At 36.0% G+C, this 19,716-nt stretch overlaps 1 protein-coding gene across 2 annotated transcripts; it reads right to left on the reverse strand.

The window, feature by feature from the left end:
- Window positions 1–591: 591 nt before the first annotated feature.
- On the reverse strand, window positions 592–19,164 carry LOC109030666 (Rho-type guanine nucleotide exchange factor). 2 transcript variants are annotated; one of them, XM_019041746.2, is made up of 13 exons: window positions 18,906–19,162; window positions 17,629–17,715; window positions 16,323–16,449; window positions 15,316–15,481; window positions 14,545–14,763; window positions 13,122–13,320; window positions 11,870–12,091; window positions 11,141–11,219; window positions 10,378–10,547; window positions 7,473–7,605; window positions 6,435–6,524; window positions 4,892–4,953; window positions 592–2,623 (listed from the first exon to the last, which is right to left on the reverse strand). In XM_019041746.2, exons 2-12 carry the CDS (start codon window positions 17,701–17,703, stop codon window positions 4,907–4,909), a joined length of 1,527 nt encoding a protein of 508 aa, XP_018897291.2. In that variant the 5' UTR covers window positions 17,704–17,715; window positions 18,906–19,162; the 3' UTR covers window positions 592–2,623; window positions 4,892–4,906. The 2 variants fall into 2 exon arrangements, with proteins under 2 accessions (XP_018897291.2, XP_018897290.2); XM_019041745.2 differs by lacking the exon at window positions 4,892–4,953 and having other exon boundaries at window positions 18,906–19,164.
- Between the last annotated feature and the right edge of the window lie 552 nt (window positions 19,165–19,716).

Below are 19,716 nucleotides of genomic sequence, written 5' to 3' on the forward strand. Positions count from 1 at the left end.
GTGTATTTTATCTAAATCAGTATCCTTTCAAAAGTTTATGATGGCGAAATGAATTATGTCAGTTAAGAGGTTTCTTCTGTTATTCTTGACTCGAAGATCATTTAAAACTAGTTACAGCCAAAAGATTGCCTAAATTTTTGAAATTCAATGGAACTGTTCATCCAGGTTTGCGGAAAATTCCTTCATACGACTGCAGTAAAATTCAATTTCTGCACGGCCTGTTGCTAGGAATTAAAAAATTGATAAACCTTTCGAAAGCTGAAAAAATCAACTTTTTGAATTAGACTTTAGTTAGTAATGATAGTTGTTGGTGAAAAACGAAATCTCACTAACCTCATGATTTTCATGAGAAAAAACCTATAAGTTGATTAATTCTTAGGGAGCTCAGAAACACAATTCCATATCTGACTGAAAACATAGTATTTCTATTCTAATTAAAGAATCCGACGAGATCAAAATGCTACATTCACTTCTCATCTAACTTTCCTTAGACAAAGCCGTGATTAGAGTGTTATGAAGAGACAAAGAGAAATACCTGGGACTAACATTCATGGCGGCACTTAAGTTAGGGATAAGAAGTGAAAAAAAGAATAAAATAAAAAAACTTACTGTATTAAAGTATTTGTCTCTCATATAAAAAGCAACAATTTTTTGTAAAAAATACAAATTAAAAAATAAATACATCAGAACTACGTAACAGGTGAATACATACAATAATACTGATACTTAAGGATAAGACATTAAACCCTTTCACTTTAAATTATGAGGCAGAAGTGAAAGAGAAATTATTGTGGTTAGAGGAATTAAAACTCCAAATAAAGTTACTCAATGGCACATAATAAAAATAGAAAAAAGACAACATTCACTAGAGCCCCAGCGTTGGTCAGAAATGACATTCTGAGTTGCCAGACTAAGACTCCCCATACCATGTCTTATCTTCCGAGACTTTTTCCTTGAGGTGTCCTAGTTCTTCCATTTTCAAGATTCTACCTTGCCACATTTGTAGAAGATTGCACAATTATAGACATGCTTTTGATTGACGTATTTGCTGGATAATTAATTTTGGCTAAACCGTGCGAAAATCAGTACATAATATTGAGCAATTCAAAATAAAGCTTTAAACTTATTCCCTGGGGTCTTGAATTTATAATTTCACATTCATAGGACAGGTTCTTACTTCTTAGAAGAGACAGGGAAAAAGCTTGGTTAGGATGCTTTTATATTGTTAATTTATCGCTTTCCTATCAATTTATAATCAGGAACATCGTGGAATGAGTAAAAATTGGAAAAATTTGAGGATTTCAAGTTTGACACAATTTTTAGCCCTGCTTTTGGTAAAGACTTAAAGGTTATCATGGCACTGAAATTAATTTCCCTATGACAGAATTAGTACTTGCTCTCTTGGCAAAGGAAAGTATAAAGGCAGAAAACTATTGAATGACTAAAAAATATCAAATAACCTTGATCATTTGTCCAGAGACAACCCATCTAAGCCTCTGCCCTAAGAGCTTTGAGAGTTAGGTTAAAAGGCAAAGTGGCAACATTTTCCCGAAAACCTATTGGAGCAATTCAAAGAATTGATTTTGAATAAGTTTGCAAGTCTGACAACAGCTGCTAGAGTGAAAGCCAATGAAGAGCAGGTGGTAAACTTTTTTGAGATTTGTTCTTTTGAGCGTTCTGTTTGCATTTTGATACCTGTGTTTATTAGACTGTTTATAATGATGGTTTCACTTGTACGACTGTTTTAAGCACCAATTTTATAAAGTGAAAACATCTAGTTGGGACATTCATCAACACAATTTGCTTCATTTGTATACGAAATCAAGACACGTTTCAGTCCTTAAGTCATGCATCACAGTAATTATGTATATGATTATTTAAAAAAGTTTGGCGAGTTTAATTCAATATTTTCGTTTTAAAAATTTTCAAAATGATTGGACTTACTGTTGATAAACTTGGTCTATTAAATCAGTAACATTCTCAATGTTCACAAACTGGAATTTACGATAATTTGTTCAGCATGAGGAATACACATCGACGGTGAAACTATCAGACCACGTATCTCGTTTGCGGTGTTTAAAAATCTCCACTCACATTTTATTTTTTTGAAGGAGATCAAATCAATATCATTCCTCACAATTTTCACAGATTTTTCTCCGCACAAAGAGGAAAAATCACGGAAGTTTTCACGAACTGACTTCGAGTAGTTTTATATTTAAAAAATAAAGTATGACAGGAAGTCTGCGACGTCGCAAACCGAGATACGTGGTTTGGTAGTTTCACCGTCGATATTCTGTTTTCTAAAAGTTTTTGCAAACTAAGCGTTGACGCACGTCTGTTCCTGTATTATCTGAGGGAGTATTAATAATTTATCAGCAAACTACAGGCTTGCAGGAACCTTTTGAGTCACAGGAAATGCGCTTTTCGGAAAATTTTGTCTTGTCAGGAAAAAAGCTTGAGCTAAATATTTCGATTCCGTCCTCCTATTCAAGATGTTGTTTGGCCAAAGTGCGAAGAAGGAGATGGCTACCACAGCACCAGGCTGAGGCTCTGCGGGTTGGTTTGTGATTGTACCAATTGCGACATGGGGAGGCAGCAGAAGCGTACAGGCTACCGAGATCAACTGTGAATCATGAAAAACAAAGTGATTAGAACCTAGCTAGTAGTTAGCTTTTAATAAATATGTTGGAAAAGTTGAGGTAAATAAGTGCTGGTCATTATATAATTAACATGTTTCAGTGTATGTAAACTTTAAGAACGGATTGAATACTAACATTATTCGGCTGACCTAATAATTTAAATTCAAGTTCATTTGGACATTAGCTTCAATGTAATTTTTCAAGTTATGAAAATTTTCTCTTGACATCACGGTAATGTGACTTAACTGCTTAATTCATCCATAAAATCCTTCGACTGTGCTACTCTATGTGAGGCAAATTTTTATTCAAATTTTCATTTTTAATCTATTTTGAAATCAAAATTTCGAGGGACTTAGACTTGAAAACCTCCTTAATTATTGAATCAAAGTATACTAACTAGAAAACTAAGGTTCATAGAGACATTTTTAATCATAATAAACCACCAAGTAAAATTAGAATTTAAGCACAGCAGTAAATGTTTTTCCATCAAAAGAACCCTGAACACCTGCGAAGGCTCAGCTGCTCCCTGTTGATTTTGATAAAATTTTAATGGGTTGACTTAAAGTACATCACTAGCACAAAGTCAAAAAAGTAGGCTCTTTTACTTTGTAAGAGCCAAGATAAATGCCATTAAAAATTCAGACTATTTTCTGCGCAGCAAAGGTAAAACAAGTAACCTGCATTGTCTTTCCTTGCTTCTGGGGAGCACTTTGGTCGAAAGACCAATAAGAATAAAACGATGAAAGGGGAGGAAAAAACCTATTTGAAAAATTAAAAAAAAGGTTAAATAAAAAGACGAGAAAAAAAATGGCAGAAAAACCTTGACTCTTGAGAACTTCTGCCATTAACACGCCATAGAAATGGTTTTCCACTAAAACTTTACAGACTCTTTTAAGTAGAACTTAGAGTAAATTTTCAATTAAAATAACACAATATTGTTAGAGATAAGACTCATTACTCCTCAAGGACGCACATTTACAAAAAAAAAATTGACTTAAAAAATGATTTTCCATAGCACGGACACACCTCACAAATAATGAGGTTTCCCAAGTGCTCGTTTGAGAAACAAGTATGAAAATAAAAAAAATGAACTATTGACAAGACACTTCTGTTAGTGCATTTGTCTGCTTAGACAAGAGGGAACAACAGGTACAAATTTTGTCATTTTTTCTTAAAACAAAAAAAAAAATGATTCCTGCAACAAGTTCTCTGATTAACTCAAGTCCAAGCGTACCTGTGAACAACACTGAGTGTCAGGCTCTTGCAAGTGTCAGGAATTTAAGTACTGATTCTCATTTAAAATTCCGTGGGAAACACGATGGTGCCACTGGTTTCCTCTGAAATCAACACCAAAGCTCTCTAAGTTGAGGCTGTAATGGAGGGGATATCCCACGCTACCCTGTGAGTTCACCTCTATACCAAGACAAACTCTCTATGCAAAGATAGGGACCAAATACATTAGCAGGGCTGTCGTGTTTTCAGTTTTGGAGTTTCCAAACAAAGAGGCAAGCCTCCTAATGTATTTGCTCCCTCTCTTTGCAAGAGGACTTTGATTAGATATAGAGATGGACTCTTAGGGTAGCAAGGGATATCTCCTCCATCATGGCCTCAACTTATATAGCTTCTTTTGAGCTTTAGAGTTAATTTCAGAGAAAACCAGTAGCACCTTGGGGTGTTCAAAGGAATTCTTGCCGGAACACTATCAATATCGTCTCTTACCGAAACTGGCGGCAGTACCGACAGTGGCGATGATATTGTTAACAGCAGGCCTTATCAGATTTTTGAGAGCTTGAGCTCAATGCATTGTTGCCCCGTGTGTCGGTTTATCAGATTGCCTGGCGCGGCGGCGCATAAAATAGATATACAAATGGCAACAGCTCATTTTCGTCAGCACCAAAAACTCTGATCGCAATCGGCAAGAGCGCTCTTATCGTAACTTTTTCTTGACGGAACTGTTTCGGTAGCTTACCGACAACCAATAGAACAGCCCTAGTGGCACCATCGAGTTTTTCGAGAAATTTTACAAATGAATCAGTACTTAAATTGCAAATTCCTGACACGTGTAGAAGCTCCATTGTAGCTCAGTTTTTTTGTTCTCCAGGATTTGTCTTTTTCATGTCTTATCTGCAACTCAAAAGGCATAATTCAACAGAATACAGAATTTTTAAAAACCAAAATTGCAAAAGGTGAGAAGTTCTCCTGAGTTTTTGAGAGTCGAGGGGAAAAACTTGAGCTACAATAAAATAAATTACCTAATAAATGGTTAGTCACCTCACACTGGAAGACAAGCTATCATTCACTGGTCCACAACCAACTGAAACCAATGAGCGTTGTTAATTTAAAATGCAAAATAGAGGAGTAAAAAAGAGGAGAAATGATTAAAAATAGTGAGAAAACCAAAGACTTCGATTATGTACAGGTTTCACAGATTAAAAATTTAAAATGGTGATCACTGAGGCTAAGTCACTATGAAATCAAACCGGCAGTTAATCCTGAGTGAGAAACGAGAGCAGTTATGCAGACAGTACATAGCAAAATGATAGATAAGTACTGTTTGGATCCTTCAGTTAACAAGTTTAATCGTTGTAATTCAGTCTTAATATAAAAATTCGATAAAAAAGAGCTATTTTTTTATACAATTTAGCTGAAGATATGAAAAAAGTTTACTTGTTCTTGCCAAGCCAAAAAACGTTCAATTAAATGATGAAATTCAAATCTTTGAAACCTCAGTTTTCGCTCATGGCTGTAATCCTGGCACATTCTATTGGATACATTCGTGACAGGTGCTCTACAATTACTTTTGTGGCTGACACACAGAAAAAAAGAAAAGTGTCGATGATTTTTGCTAACATGGGTTAAAATTCAATACAAAACTGAAAAACTCATTACAGATCGGCAAAAATCACCAACACTCTTGTCAAAACGACTGGTGCGTCGAATCGCTACCTGTTCTGTTAAACACAGACAATGCCTCTACTACACAGCAGCTTAATGAAAACAAACTGTTCCAAAAGCCAGTCCTTGAGACCATTTTGGCCTAAAGCGATGAAGAAAATACAGTCACTATGATCGGGTTGGTAATATGCTCCCAGTAGAGGAATGTGACTAAATTTTTAGGAATCCAGTAGAAAAAGGGACAGTTTCATTGCAATCAGGGCTAAAATGTTTTAAGAAAACAAGTTAAAGATGAGTAAATAATTAGAGATGTAGCAAAACATTGGAATTAGATTTATTTAATGTAGAAAAAACCATTTTTATTAATGATTGAGCATGCTCAGAATATGTGGTAAAATTTTCCTATAAGTGTTCCCTTCACTATATTAATCTCATTTGCAATCAGGCTAGTTAGCAATAGCAAGTAAAAAAAAATTGCTTAGATTGGTTTTTTTTTCTATAATTGAACTGATTATTTTCCAAATCATGTAAGCGCCAATCTCTAATTTGGTGGAAAAGGGGTTGTTGTTTCTTTGTTTTCTCTGATATAATCAATTATGTCTGTTTTCAAAATAGCCTTCTAAAAGAATATACATTTTTTGGAATTTGAAGATTGTCAACAAAGCGAATGAAATGTTTGAATGAATTCTTGTTTTTCTCACGAACGCAATTTTGGGGCTTGCGTCATTTGGAAAATAATACGTTCAATTCATTTTAAAGACATTTTTTTTCATACTGCATTTATGACCTAGGTACATCTCCTTTTCAGAGCCTTAGTTGATTATTAGTGTGAGAGAATGAATAAACCAAATTTGAGGAATTTCAAGAAGTGTAAAAAGATAGAGAGATAGGACAACTTACCAGAGTTGATATTGTGGCGGGTTTTAGTGCAAGTGCAATATTCTTCTATTACTCGGAGAATTTGTGCATCTTCTTCATAAGACAAATCGACTGTAAATTAAAGATTAAAAACAAAATAGATTGAGGATAAAAATAAATAAGAAATGGCGTCTTGAGTCATTTTTAAATTAATCAAAGAGCTTATTTTGAGAATAATCTGGTAGCACGTAAATTTAAAACCGATGTATTCCATAGTGGCGCATCCATTACGGTTCATTTTCAATCTACCTGTATTATCAACCTTAGAACCATTTAAGAATGCACTCAAATTGGTCAGGATCAAGCAAAATTCAAGCTTAGAGGCTTGTTTGTAGTAGAATTTGAGATAGAATACACAATTATTTTGGCCACCATTGAGAATTATTTTTAGCTCATTATATGCAAGACACTTGGGAGATTTAAGTGCAGTAAAAAAAATATACAAAGCATGACATGATCTGTTCTGATTTACTGTTCAGTCCTCATGGAGACTGAAGATGGAGTTATTGTTAGAAAATTTCCTTGTTGAGTGCTGCGTGTGCCCCTCAAAGATTTTTACTCAAAATTTTGGATACAGCAAAAAGTAGCTCCTGTTGACTTGGCAACACTCCTCAATTTTCATTTCTATGGGTACAAACGTTCAAAAGTTGCGAGGAATGGGACAGACTTTTGGGTCATTTTTAGAAGGGTTCTGAAAAAAAATGCGAGACTCGGCTTTTTGGTGCCTGAAAACTGCCGAGTACCAAGTTTCAGAGGAAACCTCGGATAATTATCTCAGATTTTTCGCCAGTGTCCGCCATTTTCACATCTGCCATTTTAAAAAAATTGGGTTTTTTAAAAAACTAATGCTGGATTTGGATTTTCTTAGTCCAAACTATCCTGGGTATTAAATTTCACTTAATATAATCATGTTATCTTATAATATATCCATTTTCAATAGTATGTCATTTTTCACCTAGTGAGGCACACAGACAAAGACCATGATCCTTGCTTCTAAATGAGTATTGAAACAGTACTTACCCAATTTTTTAGGGCTTCTGGGAGACTTTTCATCACGGGACGAAAGCGGGTTGTGAGGAGGTAAAGGCCGAAGACAGGTAATACTCCATGTAGCTCGTTTATTTGTGCTCGTGGTTTGTTTTACTGGAGTGATCTGTGTGGTCAAAAGTTTAGTCATGATGTAGAAAACCTTTTCATTATAAAACAAATAATGCAGAAAAGACAAATTCTAAATAAGAAACACTTTTAAAAGAGAGTGCGTTTTGATCCCAAAAATCTCAAAAGAAAAGGCAAAATTTCTTCCAACGCTGACAGATTTCCTCATGCGAAACTCAAACTTCAGCAATCAGCATGCATGAATATGATCTAGAATTTTTCGCAACCTCGAATTAACATAATCTGACTTTTTTAATTTTGAACAATTTTTTATACCCATACCATAGAGAATTGGTGCCTCTCCCTACATTGTTTACTAAAGTGAAATGCAACTTACGATATTGAGTGCATTTGATTGAAATTTTTAGAGGGAGAAAAAAAGTAAGATTAAAACAAATAAAATCTTAGGAAATCGCTCATGCAGCTAAATGCACGAGTAAAATTAAAATTTTCAACAAACATCGTTAGAATAATTTAAAAATGATACACCAGAGCTTTTAACTGGCTCAAAGAATAAATACTCAAGGTGCATACAAATAATTTTCTAACAGAATTAGTTGAAAATTCTAGCTTAGTTGCAAACTATAGCCAAAAATGCAAAAAAAATGCTTACATTCTGACAGTTAGAAAACTCAGAAAACTTTGGAACATAAATAAAAGAATGTCAAACTCGAAACAAACAGATAGAGAAAACTGACTCGCCAAAACACTCTGCGATCTAAATAAACCTGAATAGGAGTTTAAACTGTGATAAATGCATATCATGGGTAGGACACAAAAGAAGCTTTCAAATTGGATAAAATATGAACCTGAGGCCACTGTCAAACTCTTTAAAAAAACAAGAAAAAAAACAAGATAGCTTAAAAGGCAAATGTCAGATCAGCCTAGAGTCAGGCACTATCTACAAGAGCAAATTTCTACTTAACTCTGACTGAACAAGTTCGACAAACCAGGTTCAGTCGGTTTTGGTGGAAAATTGCAAGTGTACACAGAGCCCAAAACTTCCTTTCCTAGTTTGATACCAAGCACATAAAACATTTCTCTATTTTTTTTTTTTTTTTTTGGGACAAATCCTGACTATGTAACAGTGCGAAAAGAGATCTGCCATCCTTCATTTTGGTATTCTGAGTGAATACAAAAATCAAGATGGCAGTCTCTTGTTTTATTATGGAAGTCCACTTACTGAACCATTTGACACAAGCTCCGACATGCTTAACAATAGACAAGGTTTGTTTTTGTAAACACCTCCTTTAATTTTGACCAATAGAAATGCTATAGCCATTTGTTCAGAGGCTTTGGTTATTTTAAAGTTTTTGAGGGCTTTCACCAAACATTCATCTTTGCTATCTTTTTCCATTTCTAGAAAAAACCTGAGACAAATTCCTGGTAAAGTATTGGAAAAATGCTTGATGCAATCAACTTCAACACTTATAAATAAGGCTCCAGTACGCAATTCTCAAGTTTGTCACAACATAAATTTAGATTCCTTTTGCAAGGCGGACTTAAATCTTTGATGCGTGGTGTTACAATAATGCAAGACGTGTGAGTGTGCAGCAGTTAGTCAAAAAAGGGCACACTATCACACAAGCTTGCCTGATTTTGACTGGGTGACAGCAGAGGCTGGAATCTTCGCTTTGAGCCACCAATGGGCGTACATTCCTGAGCGATAGAGTGTTGTAGGGACGGACAGGCTTGTCGAGGACATTGAATCAGTCGATGTGTTAGATGTGGAGCCAAAAGGTGATGTACAAACGCATTGAATCTCAAAACTACTGGATGTCTCTGATTCTAGGCAAGCCTCTGCACTATCAGGTCCCTGCGGCGATCTATGCTGAGCAATGTCGGGAGTCGTGACATCGGCTAATCCGGAATCAGATGATCTCAGACTACTCGGGCACCCGATAAATTGATAGCTGTAACTTCGGTGCAAACCTGGACTTTTATTGGAATTACCACTTTGTTGACTAGAGTTACTGATCGGTTTGGAAACACTTCCTAATTTGGGAAGTTCTAAAGAAACCATGTGTGCTTTATGCAAAGACGGACTTTCAGGGTATGACTCTTCACTCCTTTTTGTGAGAGGTCCTGAAGGAGGATTATAATTAACAGGAATATTTAGCGAAACCGAATGTGATTTGACAGTGCTTTTCGAGATGGGGGCAGAGCAGATCACTGGAAGACTTTGACGGTCGACTGACTGACTGACGGAAAAATCATTCGTTGGGAATAAGCCTGGGAGCTGGCATGCTGGCAAAAGTTTAGTATCTTCATCTAATTTTGAGAGATCCTCTATGCCAGTGTGCTGATTTTGCACCTCAAAGCTAGATTCTGTCGATAAATATCCCACAATCTTCGTTGATGATGAAATTTTCCATTTATCTCGATCGCATCTTGTATAGGAAGTACTTGAATCACTATCGTCACAATAGTTAACAGCTTGTCTCATAAACCTATCACAGTTAATTTCACAACTATCATCAGCCTTATCAACAACATCATCATCATTATCATTATCATCATCATCGTCGTCATCATCATCATCATCATCACTGTTATCACCAGATGATAGGAGCCATGTCCTCACAGCATACTGCGGATACATCAAACACTCTGACCGATGTTTTTTCGGTCTCTTTCTAACTTGACTCATGTCCACTTTTCCATGAAATTGATGATAGAGGAGGTTTTTTAGAAGTGAGCGGGTGATGACTCCCTTAACTACTAGATGCGCAAAGTATTTGGTGAGCCGAGAGTAAGGAGGGTAACTTACACTTCGAGACGGAGACGGGGCAGGGGCTATCAGTCGCAATGAGCTGCTGGGGTAGCTTGATGGCGATCCGGTCTTTTTCATATTTTTTGAGTAGAAACGGATTTTTTCTACCCATGTTTGCTGGTCTTCTTTCGTTTGGCACACAGCAACAATTTTATCTATCATTGGTCCTGAAATTAAAAAAAATACTATGAGGCAAATTGAATATCCTTCATGTTGAAATAAGGATGAAATTAAAAGGGAAAAAGTACACAAATTAAAATTGAAATTCCGAAATGAAAATCTAAATTCATCAATCCAAGAGTAAAGAGAGCTTCCAAGAGAATCCAAGAGTTTCTTTAAATTTAAAATTGGCACATTGATTTATTCATAAGTTTTGCCTAACAATAAAACATTTAAAAAAATTAACCTTAAACGATTCAAAACAATCCTGGAATTCATTCTTCAGTGTTAAATATTGATATATTAGGCATTCATTGCAGGTTCTTCCAGGAAATAGGAAACATATTTTAAGTATGGGACTACTATGTAATTAATTTATGGCTGTTAAAATCACAGCAAGTCAAAGGAAGCAAAAATCAGGAAAATGTTAGGTTATTTATACTTCAGCTGTACCAAAACACAATAACAAAACAAAAAATTTCGTAACAAAATAAGTTGTAGATTAATTAGGTGATATTTTTGCGATGGGAATTATCAATTTTTTAATTGCACGTAATCCATTGAGCACGCATTGAATTTTAAAAAATTTAAGGTGACTTACCAATTATTTCGAAGGCATTTTTGTAGACTTCAGAGTCCTCTAGTTTATTTACAGTGATTCCAGTCAAAGGTAATTTTCCCTAAAATGAGGCAAGAATTGTTAACATTTAAAACAAATTAAGAATTAGAATTTTGAAAATTAGAAATTGAATGTAGGTCATACATGGTGAGATAAAAAATTATGATGAGTTCTTGAACATGGAAAACAATCTCTCAAACAGTGTTTTCCTCTGAAATGCAGCGAGTTCAGTGCCCAAAGCTGAACACCTAAATACTTAACCAGCTAGATAGACATACCCTTCAGTCCAAGCGCGGAGACCTAAAACACTGGGTGCAGAAACCGTTGCTCAAGCTCCTGATCCTGGAATATACAATAGAGTCCGCTGCTCTGACAGCCGGGATTTTTGGCCTCTAAGCTCGGAACAGACAATAGGTCTATACAGGATTTAGCCACAATAATAAAAGTCGAAGGTTTCATTTCAGTAAAGAGGGTCACATATAACAAAGATATACATTCATACAAATTTTGCTGATAGAGGTAAAGAGTCAGATTCAAATCTGATGATACATAAATATTGGGCATTCTTCTTTCTACATACTGATTTCCAGACATTCTGACATTGAGTCACCAGTAAAAGATATTCTGACGTACTGATGCCACTTAAAAAAAAAGTGACCGAAAAAAAAAGAGCAGGGTTAAAAGTGAGAGAAAAAAAAAACTGATACTTACTTCATAGATAAATCCGCTCATTCGGTGGGAGACGGACAAAATGACCAGCATAGATTGGAATAAAAGTAGGTAACGGTCTGTGTGCTGTGGCCCGACAGCAACAGATCCCATATGGAGAATTTCACCTAAAGTAACGAGATCCTCTCCTTCCCAACCTCTTACACCACCTCTAAGAACTTCCAACTCCAGCTCCTTTTGCCTTCGAGTAACTGAGCAACTGGACTGCGTTCAAACAGGTTAAAAAACGAATAAGATTAGTTACTCTCCAGAGAAAAATTTCATCTACTTGGATGAGATACCAATTAATCAATTGTGAGTATACTGGTAGAGCAGTGGTGTTTTTTGTAAGCAATCACATGCTCCTTATTTTTATGAGAGGCTTCGTGAAGATTTCTGAAGGATGGCTGAGGCCAAAGGGGTCATTAGGCTTTAGAGTCATTAATAAACAGACACCTATTTGAGCTACACACTCTTCCCCTCAGTTTTGCACTGAAACGGAAAAGAGCATATTTTGTAATTTTAATTCTATGTACTGATGGCTGAGGGGCAAAACGACATACCTCTATTGCGGTGTTTCAAAATTTCCGCCCTTGTTTCATTTTTTCGAAGAGGAACAAGCCAATTTTATAGCTAGAAATGTATTCTGAATATTCTGTTAAGAGAAAAGAAAAATCAAACAAGTTTCCAAGAAATATGTTGACTACTTTTCCAGAGAAAAAACAAAGTATGGCAGGAAGTCTGCAATGTCGCACATGGAAAAACGAGGTTTCCCACTTTGGCCATCGATATATATGTTGGTCCAACAACACACTCTCGTGCTTTGCAGCACCCAAGCACCACACACCTGTCCTTCCAAAAATTATGGGGCTGATTGGTAGCAACGCATGTGTTTGTGATTTTTAACAGTGAATTTTTATGAGTATCAGGGAGTTAACTGGGATACACTACCTCCATCTTGGTGGACCAGCTTTTAATGAATTCTAATTCTAATTTTTGGTTTTTTTCTGGCTTTGATTTCCCTGCAGAGTGATATGAACCCAGCACTATTCTACCATCCCAATGATAAATATACATTTAAAAGGAATGTTTTAGCACATTTTATATGCACAAAAGTTTCAATGACAGAACATCATAAGGTAGGATGGAATTCTAAATAGTTCCATAAAATATGTCCAATCATTTGATTAGTGAATGTTCAGCATATTGACACTGAACAAGCATTTTAGCAGGCGCAGAATTGACAAATACTCACAGCGATATCTTTGTAGACACTGACAGAGCGTAGGATGTCGCCGCGATCAGGATGGTTCTCTTCTACATGGCGGCCTAACTCTTGCAACATACCGCAATATTTCTCTAGCCGTCTGAATGGTTTGCTAAGGGCTGTGGTGAGAACCAATAGACCGGGTGATGCAGCCCCGCAAGATTCCATCAGCTGACCCAAATCGTCCCTAATTGAAATTAATCAGTGACTTTGAGAGGAATCATACATCTGTACACATATTCAACTAGTCTGGCTCGAGTAATTAAAATGAGACATTTTTTAGGTATTCAGTATCAGTCTTTCAAAAGGACCTGCACAAAGCGTTTCCAAGGCAACTGCCTGAGCTGAGCGGCATCTTTTTTCAGTATTGCACCTCAACTCACAGGGGTTCACAGTGATTATGATTCTAATTTTTTTTTCTGACTTTGATTACATACCGCCAGTGAAACACCCAAACCTTGTACCTCGTTCGTGGTGTTTTAAAATCTCCACTTCTATTTTATTCTTTTGAGAGAGAACAAATCAGCATCATTCCTGGAAGTTTTTAGAGAAAAATTAGGATGGTCTCGAAGAATCAATGTTGAGCAGTTTCCCATTTGGAAAATAAAGTATGACAGGAAGTCTGCAACGTTGCAAACTGAGATACGTGGTTTGGGGCTTTCACTGTTGATATCAGAATAATGTTGATCAAGCTCTATTCTAGCATTTCGATAATTATCAGTAAGTGTGGCAGGCCGCATGGAATGTGATAACGTCTACGGATGGTCTATAATAGAGGCAGCACTTCTGTCAATTTGTGGATTGAAATTATGGCTTCATACTCGTTTTACAAGAAGCACAGGGAACAATTTCAAATCAAGATAAGCTGAAAAGGCTGGGGCATTCGTGAACGATTGAGAGAAATATATAAAGAAAGAAACAAGAGCTCTTGGCAGGGTTGCCAGCCAAATTATTTTTTTCCATTCCCTGACTTTTCCCTGACTTTCCAATATTTTTCCCTGACTTCTAAGTATGGATCTGACGCAGTCTGTTAAAGTGAAATTGATCCAGTTGATCCCGCAGCGCGAGCCCGAGACCGCCCGCGCCTAATTCCACGAAAAATCAGAAAAATCCCTGACCAACACCGAAATTCCCTGACTTTCCCTGACTTTTCCCGGTTGATTTTTTTCCCCTGACTTTTCCCGGTTTTCCCGGTCGCTGGCAACCCTGTCTTGGGAGTGTTTTCCATTTTTTTTAAAGAAGTTTAACTTCACTGATATTTTTGTATTATTGCTGCAATCCATAAATTTAGATGAGAATACTCCCTGATTCAATAACTTTGTTGACCACCCCCTTAAAATTTGATGAATCGAGGTCCTACTATATCAATAGCTTACGATCATTGAATGACATGAGATCTGATGCTTCTTACTTGTATTTTTCCAGGATGCACACAGCTTTCGGATGCCCTGAGCAATAAACCATATGCACTTGTTTCAAGTGAGGTGCAGAATTAAGGAATATTTTTCCGACCCTCTGATCACTCGACGGACGGGAGGCGCATTCTTCGAGAGTTGCCATCAGCTCTTGATGCATCTTGATTATTTCTGTGATGTTTCCCACCAACTGTTTGTATTCTTCAGACGTCATGCTAAAAAGCAAAGAACAATATTTTTTTGTCACAAATTATACTTCCGAATTCCTTCACTTCCTGAATGTGACATTGCAAGTTACTGATCCTGAAGCTAGCTAGAGCTATCTACTCCCTCTGAGAATGGAAAGCATTTTGTTTTCATTCCTTTTCCTTTACATGTATATAACTGCAAAATGAGGGAGCTGTTACCAACTCAACTGAAATATACAGTACCGTCAACAAAAATTTGAGTTAATGAGTTGAGACAAATACATTAGTTTTTCATTAAATTAGAAAGCTTTTTTTCACAGACATCAATCTCCCCTTAGAATTGGCAAGTTTAAATTTAGCAAGCATGTTCTGTATCTTCAATTTTCAGTCTTCAGTTAGTTTTTCATGTATTCTTCTGATTCTCTTCGGTTTATTAGTTTTTACCTGTGATTCTTACCAACATTTTCTTGTTTGTTTCTCAAATCTGAATTTTACTAAATGAATACTGCAAGTGATTTAACAGAGATGTACAAGAGGTAAAGAGAAATGAGAATTCTTTTACATAGACAGTTTACTTACATTTTTGAATTTTCTAGAGGATGAAGGAAATTTGAAAACAACGCTTGTAGCTCTGCAACGTATGCTTGTTCTGAATCGATCATGTCCTTTAAAACAACTGCACGGTTTATTGCTTGTTGAGATGTGAAATTTACTGGTGAAAGTTTAGCTGAGCTCAGAGTGTCGGCTAAACAAAAGGTAAAATTTGGTTAACAAAGAGGCAGGAAAGAATTTGCAAAATTGCTAACTTAAAAATTATGACTTATGAGCGAAAAAGTATCTTATATCACTTGCCGAAAATTTGCAGGGTCAATAGTGTATCTGGTGTGCTTAGAATCTTCCCTGACATACAGAGAGTTAGATGACAAGTTACTCTCAGCTCTGAGCTTTAGGGCTGTCAAAATAAGTAATAAGACAAAATACAGCTTTCTTTTACAAATGCACACTGTGAGTATTGACAGGAAAGTCCATGAGAAAATTGTTCAGAAAAAAAAGTATGGTTGGCAGGTAAATCGATTTATTGAGATACATAATCTTGCTCCCCCTTCGGAACTAGAGCATTCAATCATGTCCGATTGTTTATTCTCAATTTGCACTTTTTGCATTATAATTTTAGAGAATATATTTGAAAGGATTTTGCATTTTGGATCAAACTTCATTTATAATGACAAATGGTTACTTGTGCTGGTCACAAAATTGTGTTTCAAGGCTTCATTCTTGTAGATTAGCTAAAAATAAGATCCGTCCAAACAGCAACTTTCTATGTTGAATATTAACAGAGATATGGCGCTTTGAAAAATTCGATCTATGACATCATTCATCACAGTACTGACAGACTGACACCCTCTGTTTCTTGCACCTTGCTTTCATCAGTCAGGAAAACACACATTCTGCACTGGTTCCTTAACTTGTGACGGATGAAAGCATGGTGGGAGAAACCAAGAATATCGCTACCGCGGTGGATGATGTCATAAATGATGTCAACAACCCTCGAGTCTGTTGAGTTAGAGGTTGAATATTCGTCTCACCTTGAGTTTTGTACTCCTTGACATAATTGGATGGAAACCAGCCTGTCTTATCGCCCAGAGTTCCTTCCCACCAACCCCCTTCATCGAGTTGTGTCAAAGTAATTATATCGCCTTTCTTGAAACATAGCTAAAAACAATTAATTTTAAAAATTATTCAAAACTGCTAAATATGATATAAAGCAAAGAGAGGGAATTTTGCGTTGATAAGATTATATGACCAAAAAACACTTTTTCCATATTATGAAAAAAACAGGTGGAGTTTTGCTTGAAGTTTAAAGTAAGTTAGAAGTGCAATGAAAGTCGAAATTTTTTGTTGGTTTCATGAAGCACAAGCCACTACAAACTCGAAGTAACACCATCAGGTTTCTGATAGGGCGTTATTTCTCACAGATAGAAACTTCAAAGCTGCACTTTCATGCAAAGAATGTTACTCTTAGCGAATATCAAAGAACAAACTTTCATTGAGTCACCATTTCAAGGCAATTTACTTCAAACTATCTGCAAGAAAAAAATTTCTGTCCGGTACTGGTCCAAGTTTTTTTGAGTTTTTGGTAGGAATTTCAAAATGAAAATAACAAAAAACTTTCAACTTTCACTGCACTCCTCACTCACACTCCTGTTGAAACATGCAGGAGCAAGGAGCTAGCAAATGATTGAAAGAATAAGAGATTCATCAGTCCGTTGCTATCATGGACACGCCATCTCTTGTTTATTTTTATGTTTCAACATGCTTCGCACCTTGCGCTCTAGGTGAACTTAGAACTGTTCCTGGATTGTATTTTCTCCCAACTTACCCCTAAAAGCCCCTGCTAAATGTCAAACTTCTAATGATTCCAGATAATATCTGTTATGGACATGTAAAAATTCACAAAAATGTATGTAAGTAACCACACTTTCATCAGTCCAGATCAATTCCATCATGCCTGGAGTGAAGCGCTCGACTATAAGAAACTGTGATCTACAGAATTCACGCTTTAGTGTGTCTAAACTTTGGGGACCATGCAGTACAATTTAAAATTATTTTTTCTGGGAGTTTTTTCTCCCCATATTTTGCTCACGAGAAGGCAACCTTTAAAGGCTTTGAAAAAAGAAAAATTTGGGGTCACCCTAATATTCATCAGTTCCTATTTATATACATCATTGCATACTGTAAATTTTGGAAATATACTTGAATGGGATAGGTGAGGCCTGAGGGACTTTTCAAAATTTTAAAAATATTCTGCACAACAGTTCTGAAAATATCTGAGTTTTAACATACTTCCCCTAGCTCTCAAGAAAGATAGGAGTCAGTTTAAACCGATTTTACCTCATCATTATTTTTCCCTTTGAATGAATAAATAGCCTGAACTAGATACGGCCCTTGTTGGGTATCTTCTGCCATTTTCTCACGATCCTGTAGAAAGAGAAAGAAAAAATTCAATGAGCTTGAGCAGGTAAAAGTAAACTGAAAGCGCTTGTAAATAAAAATTCATCTGCCAGTCAGGAGGAAAAATCTGAAAAACTTGAATTTTCATTCCTTTTGGCATTCAAGGGGAGTATTGATCTTAATATTGCGGATTTAAAATCCACCCGCCCGTCATTTTCCATGTAATATGTTGATCATTGTCATAATCAAGTTTTTGATCATTGGATACAAGAAGTATGGAAACGGAATTGAGTGTGGTAACAACTTCTATTTTCAGGGTACAGGAGAGAGACTAAAACTGAATGAAAAGATAAAATATGCCAGAGAAAAAAAAACAAGAAAAAAAAAATGAAAAAAGAGAAGAGGTAAAAACTTGGCACAAGGCATGAGTATTCAAGAGGACAATTTGGCACAGATCCAAGCTTGTATTTGACACACTAACGGAGATGATGCTGAGAATGTGATTCAAAATGGCAACTAAAAAGCAGAAATCTGCTTCTTTTTTTTTCTTGTATTATAAAAACTTTTGATTTTTTCACATTATTACTCTCACAGCTCGATCTATAGAATGATCTACTTATGGTACATTCCATGACAAATTGACAAGTGAATTCTCATCACCATCGCTGGTTTTGATTTAAATCGGCAGAATGATCAATTTATGCAAGATTTTAAAAAAAAATTCAAATTTTAGTTCCCTCGGTCAAATCTGATCAGAGTTACAGGAGTCCACAGTTGACAAAAACTCCTTCCCTCTCCCTATTTAAAACCCCATTTACTTAGACAAATCATACATCTAGTTCTCTGACAGGTAGAGACCACAACTAAGACTCTTTTTTTACACTCTTGTTATGCTAGACATGAAAAAATAAAAATAAAAAAACTTTTGTGGATATGAGCTCTTTGAGGTTACAAGTTAATTTCAAGTATTTTGGTGGAAACATTAAAAAAAATTCGCCCACGGAGAAATTCTCAACCATGTAGTTCTGGGCAAAGTGTGATTTCATATAGGGCACAAATTCCTGATTTGAATTTTCCGTTCGAAACACATAGAGGGTGAAGCTCCATCGGTGGTTGAGCAAAATAGGGCGAAAGAATGAAATTGGAACAAAAAATATCCTTCATTCTTGCAAACCCCTCCATGGCATTGCACAGAGTGTAAAGTGACTAATTTGTACCTGGAAATATGTGGGATGAAACGCTCTCAGGGTTTTCGGATGTCAGCCTGAGAAAATTTGTATCACTCCCATGTACGGAAATCACTTCCATGAAAGGAAAGAAAATTATGTTACTACGATATGATACACAACTGTCCCTCCTACAATTTCAGAACGCGAGGATCACCAATGAACTGAACATTTCTAAAATTAGAAACAAAATGAAGGATCGACCATGAATATTATGGACAGAACGAAATTGAAAACAACATAACCTCGAAAAGAAGTATAAACAAATCTGCATTCAGTTCTGCCAACAAATAATTCCAAACTTATCCTCGACTAGCCCATACCATTCCTCAACTAATTCATCATACAGTTCATGCCTGTGTTTAAAAAAATATGATGATTCCAGAAAATTTTCAGAATATCATAACGTAACACCGCTATCACTCAGTTTCTAATTATTCAAGGTTTTCAGTTTTACTAACACAACACCACTAACACCGACGCTAGTGACATCTAAAGAGGGTTGCCAATAACAATGATATTTCCCCGCGAAATATGGACATTTTGTTGACAAAACTTTGCTTTCTCTTTAACTTTTTTTTAAAAAAACGAAGCAATGAACCAAAAAATAAACAAGTAAATGAAATCCACAGGAATCGGAGCTCAATTTTGATCTGGGTGAAGTAAAAATAACGAAGGTGGAAGTGAGTAAAAAAAAAGTTAAAAAGTTCGTGGGTAGCTTTTCCCGCTGTTCTTTTTTTGGCGCGTTGTAATCAGCCAATGAGAGTTCAATATTTTGCGTTAGTTCTCTCATTCAACACTT

This window comes from Bemisia tabaci, chromosome 3, assembly GCF_918797505.1.
Source record: "Bemisia tabaci chromosome 3, PGI_BMITA_v3".
Classification (NCBI taxonomy): domain Eukaryota; kingdom Metazoa; phylum Arthropoda; class Insecta; order Hemiptera; family Aleyrodidae; genus Bemisia; species Bemisia tabaci.

What these genes read in the sequence shown, in the direction of transcription:
- LOC109030666 (XM_019041745.2), bottom strand. Translation starts at nt 17,703, where the DNA reads ATGGCAGAAGATACCCAACAAGGGCCGTATCTAGTTCAGGCTATTTAT. An exon ending in CAAGGAGTACAAAACTCAAG is followed by an intron (nt 15,482 to 16,322) that starts GTGAGACGAATA and finishes CCTTTTGTTTAG; the next exon opens with CCGACACTCTGAGCTCAGCT. An exon ending in CAGAAGCCCTAAAAAATTGG is followed by an intron (nt 6,525 to 7,472) that starts GTAAGTACTGTT and finishes TTTAATTTACAG; the next exon opens with TCGATTTGTCTTATGAAGAA.